Below are 21,533 nucleotides of genomic sequence, written 5' to 3'. Positions count from 1 at the left end.
GACTATAATTCTGATTTCCAGAGAAGACCCATGTTAAATCTTTTGCAACAGAAATGACAGATGTTCATAGCACTCCAGACGGGTGGTTTTTTTTGCAGGTGTGTAACAGCTGTGCAGCGGGACGTGGGTGGCACTGTGGGTTAAACCACAGAGCCTAGGGCTTGCCGGTTCGAATCCCCGTGACAGGGTGAGCTCCCGTTGCTCGGTCCCTGCTCCTGCCAACCTAGCAGTTCGAAAGCACGTCAAAGTGCAAGTAGATAAATAGGTACCACTCTGGCGGGAAGGTAAACAGCGTTTCCGTGCGCTGCTCTGGTTTGCCAGAAGCGGCTTAGTCATGCTGGCCCCATGACCCGGAAGCTGTACGCCGGCTCCCTCGGCCAGTAAAGTGAGATGAGCGTCACAACCCCAGAGTTGGCCAAAGGTAAAGGGGTCCCTTTACCTTTACCTAGCAGCTGTGCATTCTGCAATATGTCATGAATAGAATAACAGCACGTTAATGGTGGATTTATACTGGGCTGCCCACACCTCATTCCTCTTGGCTGGTTGTTCCAAGATGCTTCTCCCATAATTGCATTATTGTTCTTTTCTACAGCGTATGGTGCCCTGCCTCGGTCCAGATTCCGATGCCAGCGGAAGCTGCAGGAAGACCTATCCCTGCGTGTGCCCAGCCTTAGCCTAAGCCCAGTTCAGCTCTTCCGCAAGCGCCAGACGTGTGTGCGTGTTCGCTTGGCTTTGAACGCTACAGGTATGATATGGGAGCAGGTGGGGTGGGCCAGGGACTGATCTAGCCAGGGTTCTTGCAACAGGTGTGGCGAGGAAGGAAATCACAGTTAATATTTTTATTGAAGTTTTCTCATGATGCAATAAGATATAGAAAACGAATGTAAATGGGATGTCGTTTAGAAGCGTTAGGAGCGTGTCCAATTCTGGGCACCACAATTTAAGAAGGATGTTGACAAGCTGGAATGTGTGCAAAGGAGGGCAACCAAGACGACCAAGGGTCTGGAAACCAAGCCTTATGAGGAACGGTTGAAGGAGCTGGGTATGTTTAGCCTGGAAAAGAGGAGACTGAGAGGAGATATGATTGTCAGGAGCTCGTCCTACTCTCGAGTAGGACCCTGGCAGAGACACATGCCTGACTGGCATGTTCTCTCCCTCCTGGCCGTTCGTTCGGGAGCTTCAAAAGCTTTCTTCAGCCCGAACATCACAGCGACCGATGCCAACAGTCACCGGCACACTTAGGGATCTGCAGAGTGTTCGCAGTTTGCGTAACTCAGCAACTCAGCATTTTGGCTAATCTACTTTGTTTTCATATAAACACACATGGAGCACTGCAACATGGCTCCCTCTCTCTCTAGCATCAGACAGCAAAGAGAAAGAACAAAGGGCGTTAGTCCCACTTCACGGAACACAGTAACACAAACATCCTGTCTCCGTCACTTCCCACACTGTGTGAATGAAAACATACACCGTCATGTGATAGACAACAATCCCATGACTGCAATCGTGGGGCAGGAATTCCAACAATGATATCTCAAGGGCTGTCACATGGAGGAGGGAACAAGTTTGTTTCCTCCTTCTCTGCAGTGTAGGATTCAAACCAATGTCTTCAAATTACAAGAAAGGAGATTCCAACTAAACTTCGGGGGGGGGGACTTTCTGACAGTAAGAGCTGTACAACGGTGGAACAGTCTCCTGCTGGGAGGTTATGGTCTCTCCTTCCTTGGAGGTTTTTAAGCAGAGGCTGGATGGCCATCTGTCATGGATGATCTAGTTGAGATTCCTGCATAGCTGGGGGTTGAACAAGATGACCGTTGTGTTTCTTTTCAACTCTACAGTTCTGTGATTCTAGCTCCCAAGCTTTGATTAAATTCTAGCATCTATTGGGCCCAGGAATTTAGGGGACCCTGGTGCCCACAAACTCAGAGCAATATGATGCACTTGTTCAGCAAACCCGCAGATGCACAGCACACACACTGCCTTGTAAGCACCAGGAGAGGTAGACTGCTTCTACTGCTTAGAAACTGCCGTATTAAGTGGGATACAAATTACTCAGTTAAAGTGATAAATAATACCAGGATTCAGTGAAGATTTGTGTTGCCTTGGACTACCTATCTCTCTCCTTGGCACTACAGTGGTATCTCAGGTTAAGTACTTAATTTGTTCCGTAGGTCCATACTTAACCTGAAACTATTCTTAACCTGAAGCACCACTTTAGCTAATGGAGCCTCCTGCTGCTGCGCCGCTGGAGCACGATTTCTGTTCTCATCCTGAAGCAAAGTTCTTAACCTGAAGCACCATTTCTGGGTTAGCGGAGTCTGTAACCTGAAGCGTATGTAACCTCAAGCGTACGTAACCTGAGGTACCGCTGTATTCTCTCTCTCTTTTTCCTGACCTCAGGCATTGAAGGACTGGAGTTGCATTTCCTGGTTATAAGTTCCAAACGCTCTGGCTGGCTTCAGATCTTCAGAAGATCAGGCGCTGGAACCTTGGTTAGTTATCACCATTCCTATGGACGTGTTGGACTGTGATGGGGAGGCTTCTCTCCCGCCACTCAACAGGATGTCGCTGCCTTCTGTTTATTAGCTGTACGAAAGGCCGAAATTCAGCTGATTAAGTTCTCCTTTATCTCCATGTTGGGAAAAGCTTCAGAACTTCTGCCTGCCAGCACAGGAGTTCTGTGCCAGGAAAGAAAGGTGGAAACATATACACCACACCACAACCTCCTTTCTGACCATTGCATTGGGAAACGACCAATCTTTGTACATTCCTAATTCATAGTGGTATCTTTCAACATCTTTGCAAAATGTCGGAGCAACGTGTAATTTTATAGGAACCTGTATTCTTGGGGTGGTTGGGAGTTGTAGTACGGTAACCTCTGGAGGATCACAGATTCCTCAGCCTTGGCCTCGGTTTCAGAAATGGTGGAAACTTGGCTGTGCTTCCCAGTCCCCCATCTTTTGACGGCCATAGCAATGTACCAGACACTGAGTTTATTTTGTGTACTAAGGGATGTCTCTGGGACACGGGTGGCGCTGTGGGTTAAACCACAGAGCCTAGGACTTGCCAATCAGAAGGTCAGCGGTTCGAATCCCCATGATGGGGTGAGCTCCAGATGCTCGGTTCCTGCTCCTGCCAACCTAGCAGTTTGAAAGCACGTCAAAGTGCAAGTAGATAAATAGGTACCACTCCGGCGGGAAGATAAACGGTGTTTCTGTGCACTGCTCTGGTTTGCCAGAAGCGGCTTAGTCATGCTGGCCACTTGACCCGGAAGCTGTACGCCGGCTCCCTCGGCCAATAAAGCGAGATGAGCACCACAACCCCAGAGTCGGTGACGACTGGACCTAATGGTCAGGGGTCCCTTTACCTTTACCTTTAGGGATGTCTGTGTCCTGAAGTAGAAAAGGTACAGAGGACAGGACTGAACCCTAAAAAACTTGCTTTCAGTGGTCAACTCAACTCCTTGTAAATGCATAATGAATGGGGGTGCCCTTGAGTTTGTGCAGTGAGGACCTGTTGGGTGACTGCAACAAGCAGGCATGCTCTTCTAGGCTTAGGGATCATTGTGATGTTGAGTTTCAGGCAGACTTGAGGAATGGCACCCCTTCTCTTATGAGTGAGGCTTGTGGGAAAATACTGTGTGGAAGTACAGTGGTACCTTGGTTTAAGAACAGCTTAGCTTACGAACAACTTGGATTAAAAACGCTGCAAACCCAGAAGTAGGTGTTTTGGTTTGTGAACTTTGCCTAGGAAGCAGAACATGTTCCGCTTCCTGTTGAGTGTGTTCCTTTTGTAAATTGAGTCCCCCGCTGCTATGGGAAAGCATGCTTTGGTTTAAGAACACTTTGGTGTAAGAACAAACTTCCCAATGGTTGGGAACAACCCAATGGTTGCCATTAACCTGATTTGAATTAATTTTATAATGAAATGATTTTAGAATGTTTTATCATTTTACTGTTGTTAGCCGCTCTGAGCCCTGTTTCAGCTGGGGAGGGCGGGATATAAATAAAATTTATTATTATATTATTATTATTAAGTTCGTAAACCAAGGTACTACTGTACTTCCTTTCTACAATTAACAGATGGAGAAGACTTGGGAATTAACATAATTTGCTTCAACCTTTTAAGGTTAAATTCATGAGGGCTAGAAATGTGGGGTTGTTTTTTTTACAAATTGAAAGCTGGTATGTTCAAGACCCTCCACAAGTCATTGGATTCCATGTTCAGGGGCTTGAATAGATATGAGCAAGCGCTTTCTTTGTGGTGGTAGTGACTGATACGGAATACCATCACCTTCCTTTTTTTTTTTTGCTGTGCATGGCAGCCATTTTGTACTCGCAACTGCCGCTCCATTGCCAAGATATGCGCGGTGACACCTCATACCCCCCAAAGTACTGGATGGTATGATGTAGTGGTGTGTGAAGTCTGGCTTGTACGTTTTGTGGACTCCTGCTGTTTAAGAGATTCACCAGATAATCGCTTACAGAGCAATAGCGTTGCAGCCACTAGTTAGGGGGTTACTCCAGCTTGGGACAGGCCAAGATTCCAGCCTGGTTTACAAGCAGGGGATCTAGGTGGGCACCATTCTCACTGTGGCATTTCCTTCTCCAGTGGCAGGTGCTATTTGACTGTTTCCCAGCAGAGAGCGGCCGTCGGGTGCTTGTTTCGCTGGAAACCATTCCTGGCGGGGTGCTGAGCATCAACGAAAGCCTTTTAATCCCTGACAACCAATTAGGTAAGACAAGGCTAGAATAAATACAGGCCTGGCCTACTGCCACTGCTGAGGGGTTTGGAATTCTGTGCCCAGAAAATCTTCAAATTCTGTGCTGGGGGAAAATGGTGTTCAGGAAACACTGGTCATAGATGGTATTCAAAGTGCCTTCCTTGGCATTCCAGAATTATTCTGTGACCAAGGCAGAGGGGAGAGAGGCCAAGGTCTTAGACGAGCATAATATATTTCTGTAACTTGCACATGCAAGTATTTAATCCTATATCAAAGTACACACAATGGCTGATAGGCAATAGAATATGCAGTAATAGCAGGCTTTGCAACATTTCCATACCAAAGCCATGTATTACCTCACATACACGAAGCCTTGAAACACATCAGTGTGGTGAGTGTGGAGAGCCAGTGTGGTGTAGTGGTTAAGAGCGGTAGACTTGTAATCTGGTGAACCCGGGTTCGTGTCTCTGCTCCTCCACATGCAGCTGCTGGGTGACCTTAGGCTAGTCACCCTTCTTTGAAGTCTCTCAGCCGCACTCACCTCACAGAGTGCTTGTTGTGGGGGAGGAAGGGAAAGGAGAATGTTAGCCGCTTTGAGACTCCTTTGGGTAGTGATAAAGCGGGGTATCAAATCCAAAACTCCTCATCAGTTGCCACAGCAGCGTTCCAAATGTCCTGCTCCAGATTGGCTTTTCTCTGCCACAGCCTGCTTTTCCTTCCCCAGAAGTTCCAGAGTTCCACCACAGATGGGTGCCAGCAGAACGGGCTATTGAGGTGTCTGTCACCGAGGGTCCTGACATCACAGTACGCCTCTGCCACCAGCTGGCTCTGGAGTGCGAGGAACTGGGCCAGCCTTTCCACCAGCAGGTGAGACCTTGGAGGGGAAGGATGCAGAGGAGGAACAGAAATGGACCCATCTAAAAGGAGATAAAAGTCTCTACTAGAGAAGAATGGCAGATCATGTTAATGTATTATGCTGAAATGGCTCAAGTGACTGGAAGAAGCCGAAATCAGGAAGACCTAAATTTTAATAAGGAATGGGGGGGAAATTATAACTTACCTTAAAGACCATTGTAGACAGTTAAAATCGTTAGTAGGATTGGAATATCACTTGCAGTTTAAGGGTGAATTTTGGACACGATGGAGATGTAAAAGATTTGGCTCATCATAAAAGATGCAGGAGGAAATGATTAACAATAGGACCCAAAAAGGGAAGGAGGGAAGTCCAAGAGATTCCTTGGAATCTAGTGTTTATGTTTGGTCTATGTTTGATATATGACTGTAAAATTTTAATCAGAAAAACCAAATAAATTTAGAAAGAAGGGAGGAAAGAAAAGAAATGAACCCATCTAGTAGGAAGGATGGGATGCGGGTGGCGCTGTGGGTTAAACCACAAAGCCTAGGACTTGCTGATCAGAAGGTCGGCGGTTTCAATCCCCGCGACAGGGTGAGCTCCCATTGCTCGGTCCCTGCTCCTGCCAACCTAGCAGCTCGAAAGCACGTCAAAGTGCAAGTAGATAAATAGGTACCGCTCCGGCGGGAAGGTAAACGGCATTTCCGTGCGGTGCTCTGGTTCGCCAGAAGCGGCTTAGTCATGCTGGCCACGTGACCCAGAAGCTGTACGCCGGCTCCCTTGGCCAATAAAGTGAGATGAGCACCGCAACCCCAGAGTTGGTCACAACTGGACCTAATGGTCAGGGGTCCCTTTACCTTTACCTTTACCTTTAGTAGGAAGGAAGAGCAAGGAGGCTGTTGCTTCTTGTACAAACAATAAAACGATAAAATAATGTGGGGTGGGGGAGGAAAAGGCAGGACAAACAGGCTGGAGGGATATAAAGGGGAATGTGTGGGTTGAGTAAGAAGAATTACAAACTTATATTCTGCTCCAGAGCCTCAATGTTATGGCCCTGTTCTCCTCTTCCCAGGTTCTGGTCTCCAAGCATCACCCTGCTCTGCTGCCGTATGAGCGCCTGCTCCCATGCTTATGTATCGAGGTGCGTGCACATCATGTTGGGGGGCCCGCCATTCCAACACTTTTCAGTGGGAGGAGAAAAGAGAGATACGTCTCTCTTGTGGGTGGGTGGGGAGATGCACAAACAGAACTGGGAGGGGGAAGAAGGATTGAAATAGCCTTCTGCAACCTGGTTCCCTCTGACTGCTTTGGACTTTTAACTCCCACCAGCTGTTGTAGTTCAAAACAACTGGAGGGCACCAAGTCGGGGAAGGCTGGAGGAGAGGAACCTGAGCTGAGCTGAGGCTTACTTCTGTGGCTCAGTCTTGTAGCAGATTTTGCTGAGGTTTGTGGGTGGCTGTGCCTTTAAGAGCCCCTCCTACCCACTCCAGGCCATCTATAGAAAGTGGCCATGTGGCCAGGGCTGGACAGGAGACAGAACATCCAAGAATGTTTCCAGATGGGTGTTGATTGCGGGATGGTTGCTCCTTATGCATGCAATTTTTGCAGCTCTGTTGGCATCAAAGTCCAGTCCATCGTTCCCCGCCACCACCAATTTCATCCAGATTTGACTTGTTTGTGAACGACCCATTTACAGTGTTAAGCCTCCCGCACCCCTTACCCCAAGCCCACAATCTGGAAGCACCCCAGGACAGAATGGGCTTGCCTGTCATTTTCTCGTGGGTGCCTCTTAGCACATGGGTGGGAGCCCTCTGTCTGGGGACTGCAGAGGGAATCAAGGCTGGGAAGCAGCCAACTTGGACCTAACTTTCCTCCCTTCTGTTCTAGGCATCGTATCATGAGCACCACGACAGCTTGCGCAAAAAAGTGTGCCCTTTCTGGGATCAGCCAGAGGCCTGTGAGTCTTCCTTTATTCTAGGGCCGGGTCTGATGACAGCAGGGCTCTGCCAATGCTGTCTAGCTCTGTTGCTGCTAGGGCTGCTTGGCTATTATGGCAATAGTGTTTGTTTTAGGTAGGTAAGGTCTGCTGTGGAGGACAGGCATGCCAAATTTATTTGCTAGAGACCTTAGTATGCAGGTGTTAGCAAGTATGCATAGCTTCTTGTCGTGAAATGTTCATCTGCTGCAGGGCCATCTGAAGCATATCCGGCGCCATGGTGCAAAGATCCCTCCGGCGCCCCCCCCCAGCAACTCCCAAACAAGGGAGGGGGTGCAGCTCCCCCACTCGCTGGGGCGCCCCTGAGATGCCAGCGCCCTGGCGCAACGAACCACTAACACCAATGGGAAAGACGGCTCTGATCTGCTGTTTTCTGCACATTGAGCTGTTGTTAAAGGTGCAGAAGCAGAGCAGACTGCTTTTTCTCTGGTTAGTTAGCCCTAATGAAAGAATGCAGCCCCCTTTTCTATTAGAACTAAATTGATCTCTAGCTCTGCCCATTAGACTATTAATACATTTACTTGGGTGTAAAAATGAGGTGGTATTGGTGTGCCCCCCCCCCGTTTTTTGTTTTGCTGGAGGTACCTACTTGATTCAATAAGGAGTCCAGCAGACAAAGAGAGAGCCAATGTGATGTAGTGGTTAAAGGGCATAACTTGAACTAGGTAGTTCTGGGTAATAATAATAATACTACTAGTAGTAATAATAATAATAGGGACGCAGGTGGCGCTGTGGGTTAAACCACAGAGCCTAGGACTTGCCGATCAGAAGGTTGGCGGTTCGAATCCCTGCGACGGGGTGAGCTCCCGTTGCTCGGTCCCAGCTCCTGCCAACCTAGCAGTTCGAAAGCACGTCAAAGTGCAAGTAGATAAATACGTACCGCTCCAGCGGGAAGGTAAATGGCTGCTCTGGTTTGCCAAAAGTGGCTTAGTCATGCTGGCCACATGACCTGGAGGCTGTACGCCGGCTCCCTCGGCCAATAAAGCGAGATGAGCGCTGCAACCCCAGAGTCGGTCACGACTGGACCTAATGGTCAGGGGTCCCTTTACCTATACCTTTAATAATAATAATAATAATAATAATAATAATAATAATAATAATAATAATAATTTATACCCCACCCATCTGGCTGGGTTTCCCCAGCCACTGTGGGCCACATCCAACAAAATATTAAAAATACAATAAAACATCCAACATTAAAAACTTCCTTAAACAGGGCTGCCTTCAGATTTCTTCTAAAAGTCAGGTAGTTGTTTATTTCCTTGAGATCTGATGGGAGGGTATTCCACAGGGCGGGTGCCACCACCGAGAAGGCCCTCTGCCTGGTTCCAACAGCATACACTGGGCCACAGGTTCCTCATCCCTGTTATAAGGTATTAGTGTCTATTGGAGACTCAACAGTCTAATCATATTTACACCCCCCGCTGCTGCCTCTCTTCTAGATGGTCCAGATCTGTGGTCCTCGGTGGAGTTTCGCGACTACAGCAATAGCGGCAAGGCTGAAATGGCTATGTCTCTGAGCGGCCGCTGCCTGCTTCATCCCAATGCTTCCCTGTGCTGGAAAGAAAGCGCCACTCCGGGTGCGGCCTGTCAAGACATCCCCAACTCCACAGTCACAGGATTACGTCAGGTGAAAGCGTGGGGCGGTCATACTAGGAGCTTGCTGGGGTGGTAACGGGTAAGGATCCAATGATGCTCTTACGGTGACGTTCGTTCGGAACTGATCCCTGCCTTCCCTGCCTGCTTGTGGTAGAGCTCGGTTTTGCCGCAGCAGGTAGGGAAAGGGAGCAGTAGAGGCACGTGGAAAGATATTTAGCTACTGAATCCTTGCTTGATGCCTTTGAGCCACCAAAGACTGGCAAGCCTGTTTGCACAAGCAAGTGGTTCAGGCTTAGCAGTATGTCCTCATTAAGGGTAAATACGTATTGGTGCTCCTTGCCCACTGTAAAGAGTAAAAGAGGGGAGACTGGGGTGTTTAAAGGATGGCTGAACTGGAGGAAGCGTTAGGGCTTGTCAACTCGTCCACTTGTTTTGTGCCTTGAAAGCACAGGTCCAAGCAGTTTCCCACTTGTCCTGTCCTTTTTTGTGCTGGGAGCCAGCGTGGCGTAGTGGTTAAGAGGGGCGGACTCGTAATCTGGTGAACCAGGTTCGCTTCCCCGCTCCTCCACATGCAGCTGCTGGGTGACCTTGGGCTAGTCACACTTCTCTGAAGTCTCTCAGCCCCACTCACCTCACAGAGTGTTTGTTGTGGGGGAGGAAGGGAAAGGAGAATGTTAGCCGCTTTGAGACTCCTTAGGGTAGTGATAAAGCGGGATATCAAATCCAAACTCCTCCTCCTTCTCTTCTTCTTCTTCTTCTTTTTCCAAGGAATAATAATGTTTATTATTTGCATCCTGCCCATCTGACTGGGTTGCCCCATCTACTCTGGGCAGCTTCCAACATATATAAAAACATAATAAAACATTATTCATTAGAACGCCTCCCTTCAATGCTGAATTGCAGCAAACGTCAATCTCTTGGCCCTGTTCGCTGGAGTGGGTGGGAGCTGGATGCCAACAACATCTGAAAAGTCACAGATTCCCTCACCCTTGCCATGTTGAGTTGTGGAAACTGATATAGGAGAGAAAATAATGGAGTGCTTTTGAAATGATCTTATGTGCCTTATTGCTTAGAGGTCTTGCATGCTAAGCGATAGATGGATATTGCAAATAAACAATCAAGATTATCCTCACGTGCTTTTTTCTTTCTCTAGGAGTACATCCTTGAGGAGGTGGATGTTCACCCACGGCTCTGCTTCAAGGTGAGGCCTGCTTCCCAGTCGCTACTCGCACCGGACACTGGCAAGTCCTAGTGCCAGATCTTCTCTGCCCAAAACTGTTGCCACTTGCAGCTGTCTGGACTCTGCACAGTCTCAGGAGAGCGACGGAAAGCTTGGGAGTTGCATTATCGTCATAGGATTTAGTACAGGTGAAACTCAAAAAATTAGAATATTGTGGAAAAGTTCATTGATTCCAGTCATTCAACTTCAAAGGTGAAACTAATATATGAGATAGACTCATGACATGCCAAGCGAGATATGTCAAGCCTTTCTTTGGATTTGATATCCCGCCTTTCACTCGCCTTCAGGAGTTTCAAAGCGGCTAACATTCTCCTTTGTTACCATTGTGATGATCATGGCGTACAGCTGATGAAAACCCCAAATGAACCATCTCAGAAAATGAGAATATTCAATGAAATCAGCAAAACAAGCCTTGCAAATGGAGTAAGATTGGACCTCTGAGAAGTAGAAGCAGATCTCGCTTTGCATGTTATCAGTCAATCTCATATATTAGTTTCACCTTTCAAGTTGAATGACTGAAATAAAGGAACTTTTTAGAGTTTCACCTGTAGATAGCATTGGGATGTAGATGTTTGTGTGCTTTTTAAAAAAGTGAACTTCACTTCTTGCAGAAGGATATGACTTGGTATGCCCTGATCTAGACAAGCTGGTCCTCAACCAAGGGATGTCCTCTCAAGGCTCATCTAGGCTTGTCCCATGCCTAGAAAGCCCAAGGTACAGATGAGCTCTCAGTCCCTCCTGGGGTTATTCCAGCAGTGGGAGCCAGTGTGGTGTAGTGGTTAAGAGCGGTGGACTCGTAATCTGGTGAACCGGGTTCGATTCCCCGCTCCTCCACATGCAGCTGCTGGGTGACCTTGGGCCAGTCACACTTCTTTGAAGTCTCTCAGCCCCACTCACCTCACAGAGTGTTTGTTGTGGGGGAGGAAGGGAAAGGAGAATGTTAGCCGCTTTGAGACTCCTTAGGGTAGTGATAAAGCGGGATATCAAATCCAAACTCTTCTTCTTCTTCTTTCCATATGTTGCAGAGTATGAAAACCGTTGCACTTGATAAGCCTTCGAAAGCATAAAGCTTTTGTCCAAAGGAAAACAGACCCTGTGATGTGCAGTGCAGTCATATGAAGGTTGACTCAGGAAGAAGTTACACAGAGTCCTATGGGGCTGGCTCTCTTATAAATCTTTTTTTTTTAAAAATTGAGTTTTACATTGCAAATTCAAATTCAAACAATAAACAACAACATCATCATTGAGGATTCCCTGAATCCTTTGACCCCCCCCCTTCCATGGTTACCATTTCCAATCTTTTCCCACTGCTTCACTTATTTCCCCTATTTTTCTTATAGAATCCAATTTCACCTTAGTTTTTAGTACATTACAAACGTTATTCAAATCCTGCTGAAGTTTTTAGTTGTTTACAGTGTACATGGGGCTGACTCTCAAGGTCTGCAGTCTTAGGGGCCATAGTCGTGGGCTTAAAACTGCAAGCACAAAAATTCAGGTAGGACATTGGGAAGAACTTAGGCACATAGGAAACTGCCTTCCACTGAGTCATCACGCCATAGGTCCTTCTACCTCCACATTGTCTGCACTGACTGGTAGCGGCTCTCCAGGGTTTCAGGCAGAGGATATTCTCACCCTGGTCTGCAGATGCCAAGGACAGAACCTAGGACCTTCTGCGTCTGCCACTGAGCTACAGCCATGCTGTCCTAGCGACTGTCTGACTGTCTGGGTGTTGATGCACTGGGACAGGTTGCTTTCAGGAGTGCCGCAGAATCTTCACTGCTGGAGGTCAGGGATGTGGCTCAGCGGTACAGCACCTGCTGCTTTGTAGGTTTGATCCCCAGCATCTCCAGGTAGGGCTGGAAGGGGTCTGAAATCCCGGAAGGCCATTTCGCAGCCATTGTAGACAATAGTGAGCAAGATGGATGAGTGGTTAGACTCGTTAAAAAGCAGCTCCCCATGTCTTTTATAAGAGCAGGTTTGGACAAATACTTGATAGTTTTAGTTTTAAGTTGGCTTGACCGATGAGATCAGTTCAGGTCCTCTACAGTGGTACCTCGGAAGTTGAACGGAATCCGTACTGGAAGTCCGTTCGACTCCCAAAACGTTTGGAAACCAAGGCGCGGCTTCTGATTGGCTGCAGGAAGCTCCTAAAGCCAATTGGAAGCCACGTCAGATGTTCGGGTTCCAAAGAACGTTCGCAAACCGGAACAATCACTTCTAGGTTTTCAGCATTCGGGAGCCAAAACGTTTGACTCGCAAGGCATTTGGGATCTAGGGTATGACTGCATTCAAGGCTGTCCGTCACTGGAGGAATGGAGATGTGGGATTTATTTCCCGCTAAAGATATTTGTTGTATCCCCTCCCGAAGGAAGGCAGGCAGGGGGCTAGAATTGAGGACTCCTGCTGATTTTGCTGTTCTTTCATTCTGTGAGTGTGAGTTGCTGGTTTGGTTTCACCAGCCCCAGCTCTTCCAGTGATCCTGTGTCTTTGCTGTCTGTCTTTTCTAGTTTTCCTACAGAAACAGCAGCCGCATTGAGTGCCCACTCCGGACAGGTGAGTCTGCAGCTCAAACCTGCTGGTTTGGTAACGTAGGATGATGGGGAGGTGGTGATTGGGGCAAGGGAAGCGATTCCTTCTCACTGAACCAGAGATCATGCTCATTAGGGTTTCAAGCATGGACCCAAAGCTGTTTTCTCTGCCTGTGTTTGTACATTCCTTGCCCATCATGACAGCACTCAGAAGCAGGTCATCTCATTGCTGTTCAGCTGTCAGTGGAGGCTGGTGCTCCTTGGGACTGGTAGGGCGGAAGGCAAGGGGGCCGACAGTAGATGGAGCCAGAGAAAATGACAGGCAGAGCCAATTGATTCTGGTTTTGTTTCATTCTCTGCCATGCTAAGTCCTATAAACGGAACACTAAGGAAGAGGGTGGGACGCGGGTGGCGCTGTGCGTTAAACTACAGAGCCTAGGGCTTGCTGATCAGAAGGTCGGCAGTTTGAATCCCCGCGACGGGGTGAGCTCCCGCTGCTCGGTCCCTGCTCCTGCCAACCTAGCAGCTCGAAAGCACGTCAAAGTGCAAGTAGATAAATAGGTACTGCTCCGACGGGAAGGTAAACGGCATTTCCGTGCGGTGCTCTGGTTCGCCAGAAGCGGCTTAGTCATGCTGGCCACGTGACCCGGAAGCTGTACACCGGCTCCCTTTGCCAATAAAGCGAGATGAGCGCCGCAACCCCGGAGTGGGTCACGACTGGACCTAAGGCCCAGGGGTCCCTTTACCTTTTTAAGGAAGAGGATAGAGCAGGGGTCAGCAATTTTTTTCAGCATGGGGCCGGTCCACTGTCCCTCAGACCTTGTGGGGGGCTGGACTATATATTGAAAAAATAATAATGAACGAATACCTATGCATTTTAAATAAAAGGACACATTCTACTCATGTAAAAACACACTGAGTCCCGGACCATTCATGGGTCAGATTTAGAAGGCAATTGGGTCGCATCCGCCCCCCGGGCCTTAGTTTGCCTACCCATGGGATAGAGGCTGTCAGCCACTGCTTTGTCTGTAAGTAAGGAGGCAGGCGTGTAAGGGCAGTCTGGGTGCCGCATTCAGCTGTTAATGGCACGATAGCCTGCGTTGAGATTAGTCACCTGCAACCCTAATGCTCCGGCAGAGTCTCCATTTTTGCCTCCCTGCAACATAATGTTGCACTCCACCCCAATCTCATGAGCAGTGAGAGATTTCAGGGGTTGCAGACGCTTGCCCAGAGTTGAGAGCCCACCCTGCTACCGGTGATTTTTCCACCCCCTTTCTAGATGCCAGGAATGAACCAGGCACCTTTTACAAACAAATCGTAGGCTGTACTTCTGGCTTACAGCCCTTTTGCACATTGTCGCTCAAGCTTTCCGTCCAGGAAACCTGGCACTTAGCCAAAGGGAGAAATGCTGTGCAGAAAAACTGATCCGTAGTATTTTTGTTGCGGGGGGTACAGGCCTCCCTTAGGGAGGAGAGAATCCTGATCAGCTGATGCTGTTTTCCAGCATTTTTTGTGACTTGTAGCTGCCCAGCTGTTAGTGTAAATCAGGGGTCAGCAAACTTTTTCAGCAGGGGGCCGGCCCACTGTCCCTCAGACCTTGTGGGGGGCCAGACTATATTTTGAAGGGGAAAAAATGGAACGAATTCCTATGCCCCACAAATAACCCATTTTAAATAAAAGCACACATTCTACTCCTGTAAAAACATGCTGATTCCTGGACCGTCCATGGGCTGGATTTAGAAGGCGATTGGGCAGGATCCGGCCCCCGGGCCTTAGTTTGCCTACCCATGGCGTAAATGCACGGTCCTCTTAACTGGCAGAAAACATGTTGGCCGTAAACAATGAACGGTTGAAACAAAAGACTTCCTTGGTGTTTGTAGTCAGTCTAAAGCAACGTGAAGATTTTCGCCCCAGCGTTGTTTTGTGAAAACAGAATGGCTTGTTATGTGGATTTTAAAGTTAAATGTTCCTGCTTAGTTTTGAGCAGTCTTGTCACTTGTTTCCTTTAATCTGGAAGAGCTGTGTTTGCATTGTTAACACTGAAATGCAATTGCGCCCTCACGTGGCGAAGTAGTGGAAATACAGAATATTCACAGTTATGCTGTAGGCAGCACTGAACTAACCGCAAGATGTCAGGATACCTATCTAGGGTTTTGCCCCTGCTTTAGTTTTCTGAAGACCCATGTTGATTTGGATGCGTTGCCTAAACTCCACCTTCTGGGATATATTTTATGTGTGTATGATGTTTCTATACAGGCAACTCCCAACTAACGCGGGGCTTACGTTCTAAGGCACCGTGCGTTTAAGTGAAATCGCGTATATTCGAAACACCATTGGAAAAGCCTTGGAACATCCCATTTCACCTCCACCCTGTACTGCCCTTTTCGGTGCAGTTTTTGTGATGTTTCCAGGTCACTTCCGGGTTCAGCGTCACACACATATCAGATGCGCCCAAAATTTTGTAAGAATTAATTTTTTGTTTCAAGTGCAAACATATGCCTAAAAAGGTCTGAGACATTAGAACAACTTGTTGCCGGTCTTTCTTCCTAGACACTGCCTGGAATGTATCTATGAGTGTCAAACCTTGGCAGCTCCACTTGCATTTTCATTCTCGCGCACCAGCATCCTTCAGCTCGGCCTTATGTCAGAAGCAATCTCCGCACCAGTGTGAGCCTCAGCCACCTGTCTATACCATCACCCATGTAAGTGACTTTTGGAGCTGGAGAGGAGGAGGGTTAACTTGGGTTGGGATCCAGCTGGACTGGCCCAAACCATCAAAATTAATTTCAGAAGGGACAAATGTAAGGTTCTGCACTTAGGCAGGAAGAACCAGCTGCACAAATGTAAAATGGGGGACACTTGGCTTGCCAGTAGTGCATGTGAAAAGGATCTAGGGGGTCTTAGTGGACCACAAGCTAAACATGAGTCAACACTGTGATGCAGCAGCAAAAAAAGCGAATCCTATTCTAGGCTGCATTAATAATAATAATAATATTTATACCCTGTCCATCTGGTTGGGTTTCCCCAGCCACTCTGGGTGGCTTCCAACCGAATATTAAAAACAATACAGTGCCAGACATTAAAAACTTCCCTAAACAGGGCTGCCTTCAGATGTCTTCTAAAAGTTTGGTAGTTATTTTTCTCTTTGACATCTGGTGGGAGGGCGTTCCACAGGGCAGGCACCACTACCAAGAAGACCCTCTGCCTGGTTCCCTGTCACCTCACTTCTTGCAGCGAGGGAACTGCCAGAAGGCCCTTGGCGCTGGACCTCAGTGTCCGGGCTGGATGATGGGGGTGGAGACGCTTCTTCAGGTATACTGGACCGAGGCCGTTTAGGGCTTTAAAGGTCAGCACCAACACTTTGAATTGTGCTTAGAAACATACTGGGAGCCAATGAAGATCTTTCAGGACCGGTGTTATATGGTTTCGGTGGCCACTCCTAGTAACCAGTCTAACTGCCGCATTCTGGATTAATTGCAGTTTCCGAGTCACCTTCAAAGGTAGCCCCATGTGGAGTGCATTGCAGTAGTCCAAGCAGGAGATAACTAGAGCATGCACCACTCTGGCAACAGAAGCATAGTGTCCAGATCAAGGGAAGTAATAGTACTGCTCTATTCTGCCTTGGTCATACTACACCTGGAGTACTGTGTCTAGTTCTGGGTACCACAATTTAAGAAGGATATTGGCAAGCTGGAACATGTGCAGAGGAGGGGTGACTAAGATGATCAAGGGTCTGGAAATCAAGACTTGTGAGGAACAGCTGAAGGAGCTGGGTATGTTCAGCCAGGAAAAGAGAACACCAAGAGGAGATACGATAGCCATCTTCAGATATCTGAAGGGCTGTCACATGGAAAATGGAGCAAGCTTGTTTTCTCCTGCTCTGGAGGGTAGGTCTCGAACCAGTGGCTTCAAGTTACAAGGAAGGAGATTCTGGCTGAACATCAGGAAGATCTTTCTGACAGTACAAGCTGTTCGACAGTGGAACGAAGTCCCTCGGGAGGTGATAGGCGCTCCTTCCTTGGAGGTTCTTAAGCAGAGGTTGGATGGCCATCTGTCGTGGATGCTTGAGCTGAGATCCCTGCATTGCAGGGGGGTTGGACTAGATGACCCTTGGGGTGCCTTCCAATTCTATGGTGGGTGAGGGAAGGTGCAGTAAATGGGCTGCATTTTTTTCCTGGAGCGAGGCAGAGGACTGGGCCTCATGTCCTACTCACCCTTATGTTTTGCAGCTGGAGAGATCAAGCCTGGGAGACCTGGACCTCATCCTTCCTTGGCGAGCATTGACAAGCTGCGTACTGGTAAGGACCAACCTAAGCCCCACCCCACCCTGTATTGTAATATGCAGTGGTACCTCGGGTTACAGACGCTTCAGGTTACAGACTCCGCTAACCCAAAAATAGTACCTTGGGTTAAGAACTTTGCTTCAGGATGAGAACAGAAATCGCATGGTGGCAGCAGGTGGCCCCATTAGCTAAGGTGGTGCTTCAGGTTAAGAACAGTTTCAGGTTAAGAACGGACCTCCAGAACGAATTAAGTACTTAACCCGAGGTACCACTGTACATTGGATTGTATCCACCCCTAGTCCTGCCCAGAGGAATCACCTTGGAGTTGACAGGCATACCGTATTTTTTGCTCTGTAAGACTCATTTTCCCCTCCTAAAAAGTAAGGGGAAATGTGTGTACGTCTTATGGAGCGAATGCAGGCTGCACAGCTATCTCAGGAGCCAGAACAGGAAGAGGGTTTAATAATAATAATATAATAATAATAATAATAATATCTTTATTGTCATTGCCCCGTTCGGGGACAACGAAATTACTTGACTGCTCCATAAAAACACTAATTAAAACAATACAGTATAAAACAGCAAGGAAGATTAGATGACTTTCAAAGTCCGGGCTTCCCATTCAGGGCCGAGATCGCTCTGGAGAAGAAGCTGTTCTTAAGACGGCTCGTTCTTGTCTTCATCGTCCTGTATCTCCGTCCAAGAGCTCGAAGAGACAGTGACCAGGATACGATGGATCTTTTACTATGTACAGTGCCTTCCTATGGCACCTTGTGGCATAAATCTGCTCTAAGGTGGAGAGTGGGCAGCCAACAATGCTCTCTGCTGCCTTAACAACCCTGCACAACCCCATCCTGTCCTGGGTAGTACAGCTTCCGTACCACACACATAAGCCATAAGTGAGCACGCTCTCAATGGCACAGTGATAGAAGGCAAGCAGCAGTTTCTGCGGAAGATGGTTTTTCCTTAGTATTCTCAAAAAGTACAGTCTCTGCTGCGCCTTCTTCACAAGCCCCCTTGTGTTGACACTCCAGGACAGATCCTCTTGTAATTCAATGCCCAAAAATCTGAACGTTGTTACTCTCTCCACACAGACCCCATCAATCAAAAGTGGCTGGACGTTGCTCTTCTGTCTCCTGAAGTCCACCACAAGCTCCTTTGTCTTCCTTGTATTTATGAGCAAGTTGTTAGCTCTGCACCACTCTGTCAGCCGCTCCACCTCATCTCTATAATCCGTTTCACTCTCCCTTTCATGGATGAGCCCAATCACGGTTGTGTCATCTGCAAATTTAACAACCCTAGTACTAGGGTGAGTAGCGACACAATCGTACGTGTAGAGAATATAAAGGAGCGGACTGAGTACGCATCCCTGTGGTGTTTGCTGCTTTCACTGCGCAGCAATCTCTCTTGCTGTTCTGGCTTCTGAGATTCAGAATATTTTTTTTTTGTTTTCCTCCTAGGAAAACTAGAAAACAATCTAGGTGTGTCTTATGGTCTGGTGCGTCTTATAGAGCTAAAAATGCGGTGGTTAGCTTAAGTTAATTAACTCCAATGGGTCTAGTTTGAGTCTTCTTCTTCTTTGGTGATCACTTGTAGCCGAGTAAGATTGTCTTCCATAAACACGGTTTTAACAGAGAGTCCGTAAGTGAGAGTGGGGGCCAATTCTGGATCCACACGTCCTTCCACATTGGGGACAGGTGGGAGTTGATCACGGTGAGGGTTTGCCAACCATGCCTTCCTCTTAGCATGTTTCTCCCTTGCTTCCTGAGTTCGAGCATCTTCAAAGCCCATGACATCTTTGGTAAAGGCTGATCTCCAATTGGTGCGCTCGCAGGCCAGTGTTTATACTACATTTTTTAAAGATTTGCCTTGGGACAGTCTTTAAACCTATTTTGTTGACTTTGAGTAGAACCTTGCTTGGTAGAGAACAATTTCAGCAGTAGGTGGGGCTCGATGCCGGAGACCGGCACCACTGACCGCCCACTTGACAGCTGCAAAATGTGCGAGCTGCTTAATTGAAATTGAAATACTTTATTGTCACTTGTACAACTTGTATACAGTGCGGTCTTGTGTCACTAAAACCAGTTTCAAGCGTTCTGCCTTCTCTCTCCTTCTGGTTTGTCAGGTCTGGCGTTCTGATGTGCGCTTCGCTGGCAAACAGCTTCTGTGCCCAGATGGTAAGTTGCCATCCTGTGTTGGGTTGGGAGTGGGAGGGATTTAAGGAACAGCACCTTGCCCCATTGTGGGGAGTGGCTGCATGTGTCATCCCTTGCGTGAGGTTGCCTGGTTGTTTTTGCTGGGTCCCAGCCATGGGCGTAGCCATGATTTTTGTTAGGAGGGGCAGAACCTCAGTTAGCTATGTACTTTTATTGATTGGGGGGGGGAGCAGCTGCCCCTCCCTGCCTGCACCCCCTCCCTTGGCTACGCCCATGGCCCCAGCTAAATGTGGAACAGTGAAAAGTCTTCTTGGAAAGAGTATTGAGTCAGAACTAGATGTTCTAAATCTTGTAGTACACGGAGGCGGGTTGTAGTGCACGTACCACTTGTTCTTTGGTGCAGGCAGGGATGGGGAACCTGTTTCGTCAGCCAGCGAATGGGCAAAATATCAGTACCCTCTGGGAGAACATAGAATCAAAGAGTTGGAAGGGACCCCAAGGGTCATCTAGTCCAACCCCCTGCAATGCAGGAATCTCAAATGAAGCATCCAAGATAGATGACCATCCAACCTCTGCTTAAAAACCTCCAAGGAAGGAGAGTCCTCAATGAAGACTCTCCATTGAAGGACGGAGTCCTCAAGGTGTGTTGCTGCAGTGCTAAGGCTCCCTAGTAGGGTTAGTCATAAGAGGATCAGTAGCACATAGATACCATGGAGAGAAGGGACGGTGAAATATACTCGGAGTTGAGAGTGGATTTCATGCTCTTTATTCAGCTCATAGTGGTGAGGAGGAATGGAAGTTCCCCCAGAATGTCTGCTTTATATACTTTATTTACACAATGGACCCCATGTGATTGGCTAATTCCGGGATTCTCCTGTAGGCCAATCAGGTTGCGGATTCACTTCCATCCGGAGCTGGATTGGGTGGCTCCTGTGGACCAATCAGACTGCTGCATTCTAGACCCTATTGTTCTAGGACCAGTCAGACTGTTGCATTCTGAATCCTATTGTTCTAGGACCAATCAGACTGCTGCCTTTTGGATCCTATTCAACTCAGTACATAACAGACGGCATCAAAACTTTATATTTTAGGATGGGCAACTGGGTCCTGCAACAAAAGGTTGCAGTAGGGAGTGCTCCCATTCAGGTTGATACTGTTATTATTTATGGCACTCCAAGCAAAAGGACCCAAAAAGAAAGCTTGGTTGAAAAGAAAAAAAAGGGTTGCCTGGTGCCTACATGTAGTCGGTGATGGTGTCAGGCGGTGCCTCCCTAGGGAGACCATTCCCTAAGTGCGGAGCCACCACTGAAAAGGCCTGTTCTCACGTTGCCACCCTCCACACCTGTCTTGGAGAGTGCACAACACGAAGAAGGACCTCTGATGATGAATGCGGGATTTGGGTTGGTTCATGTGGGGTTCCCGTCAGTCCTGCTATCTTCCATAATACTCCATTCTGCCCTGACCCTGCAAGAGGCAGTCAGCATTTTGTGGCCACTGAGCATGTTCAGGCCTCATTGGTCTGTTTTGGTTCTCTTTGACACACACACACACACAGAGAGAGAGAGAGAGTCCTTAGATTTATGTATTTATTTTAAAGTGCTCCCTCATACCTTGAGGTTCCCCCCGAGACTGGCGTTACCTCCCCCGCTTGTGCATGAATGGATGGTGCAAATTTTGGCTCCATGAATATCCACACTCAGAGAATGAGTTTTGGATGGAAAGAGAATGAGTGTTTTGGATGGAAAGAGAAACAACGTACATAGATCCCTGAGCAGATGGAAAGGTAGTGCAGGTTGCTGTTAATTTGTGTTAATTTCTCACCTCCTTTTTCCCCCCCTACTAGTGACTCACAGGCACTGGGGGCTGCTGGCCTTTGGAGTGAGTCTAGGACTAGTGTTGCTGCTGGTCGCAGCGGTTCTGCTAATTCGCTGTGTTCTGCGCAGGCTTCATAGAGGTAAGAAGCATCGGAGAGATGAGAAGAACTATCACTGTGTGTTTGTGAAAGGGCGGGAAATGTCTTTGAAATAATAATAATGATGATGATTTATTTATTTATTTATACCCCACCCATCTGGCTGGGTTTCCCCAAAAGAATACAGTGGTATCTTGGTTTGGAACCGCTTTGGTTTACAACCACGTCAAACCCGGAAGTGCG

General features: G+C 47.8%; 1 protein-coding gene across 5 annotated transcripts in view; it reads left to right on the top strand.

The window, feature by feature from the left end:
- IL17RE (interleukin 17 receptor E) overlaps positions 1-21,533 on the top strand; it is a 53,900-nt gene that overhangs the window by 27,679 nt on the left and 4,688 nt on the right. For all 5 annotated transcript variants that reach the window (XR_014216019.1, XM_082209648.1, XM_082209647.1 and 2 more), the window contains 13 exons: positions 593-745; positions 2,401-2,492; positions 4,612-4,735; positions 5,448-5,590; positions 6,649-6,717; positions 7,464-7,533; positions 9,015-9,202; positions 10,325-10,372; positions 12,919-12,964; positions 15,490-15,641; positions 17,169-17,237; positions 19,348-19,399; positions 21,222-21,332. Coding sequence is in view for 4 of the 5 variants with exons in the window: in XM_082209648.1 (XP_082065774.1) it covers positions 593-745; positions 2,401-2,492; positions 4,612-4,735; positions 5,448-5,590; positions 6,649-6,717; positions 7,464-7,533; positions 9,015-9,202; positions 10,325-10,372; positions 12,919-12,964; positions 15,490-15,641; positions 17,169-17,237; positions 19,348-19,399; positions 21,222-21,332 (1,317 nt within the window). In the remaining variant the exon portion in view is untranslated. The remainder of the gene's footprint in view (positions 1-592; positions 746-2,400; positions 2,493-4,611; positions 4,736-5,447; positions 5,591-6,648; positions 6,718-7,463; positions 7,534-9,014; positions 9,203-10,324; positions 10,373-12,918; positions 12,965-15,489; positions 15,642-17,168; positions 17,238-19,347; positions 19,400-21,221; positions 21,333-21,533) is intronic.

The sequence above is a fragment of the Podarcis vaucheri genome (genome assembly GCF_965113315.1).
Source record: "Podarcis vaucheri genome assembly, chromosome: 2".
NCBI classification, from domain to species: domain Eukaryota; kingdom Metazoa; phylum Chordata; class Lepidosauria; order Squamata; family Lacertidae; genus Podarcis; species Podarcis vaucheri.
This window is presented reverse-complemented; position numbering and strand designations above follow the sequence as displayed.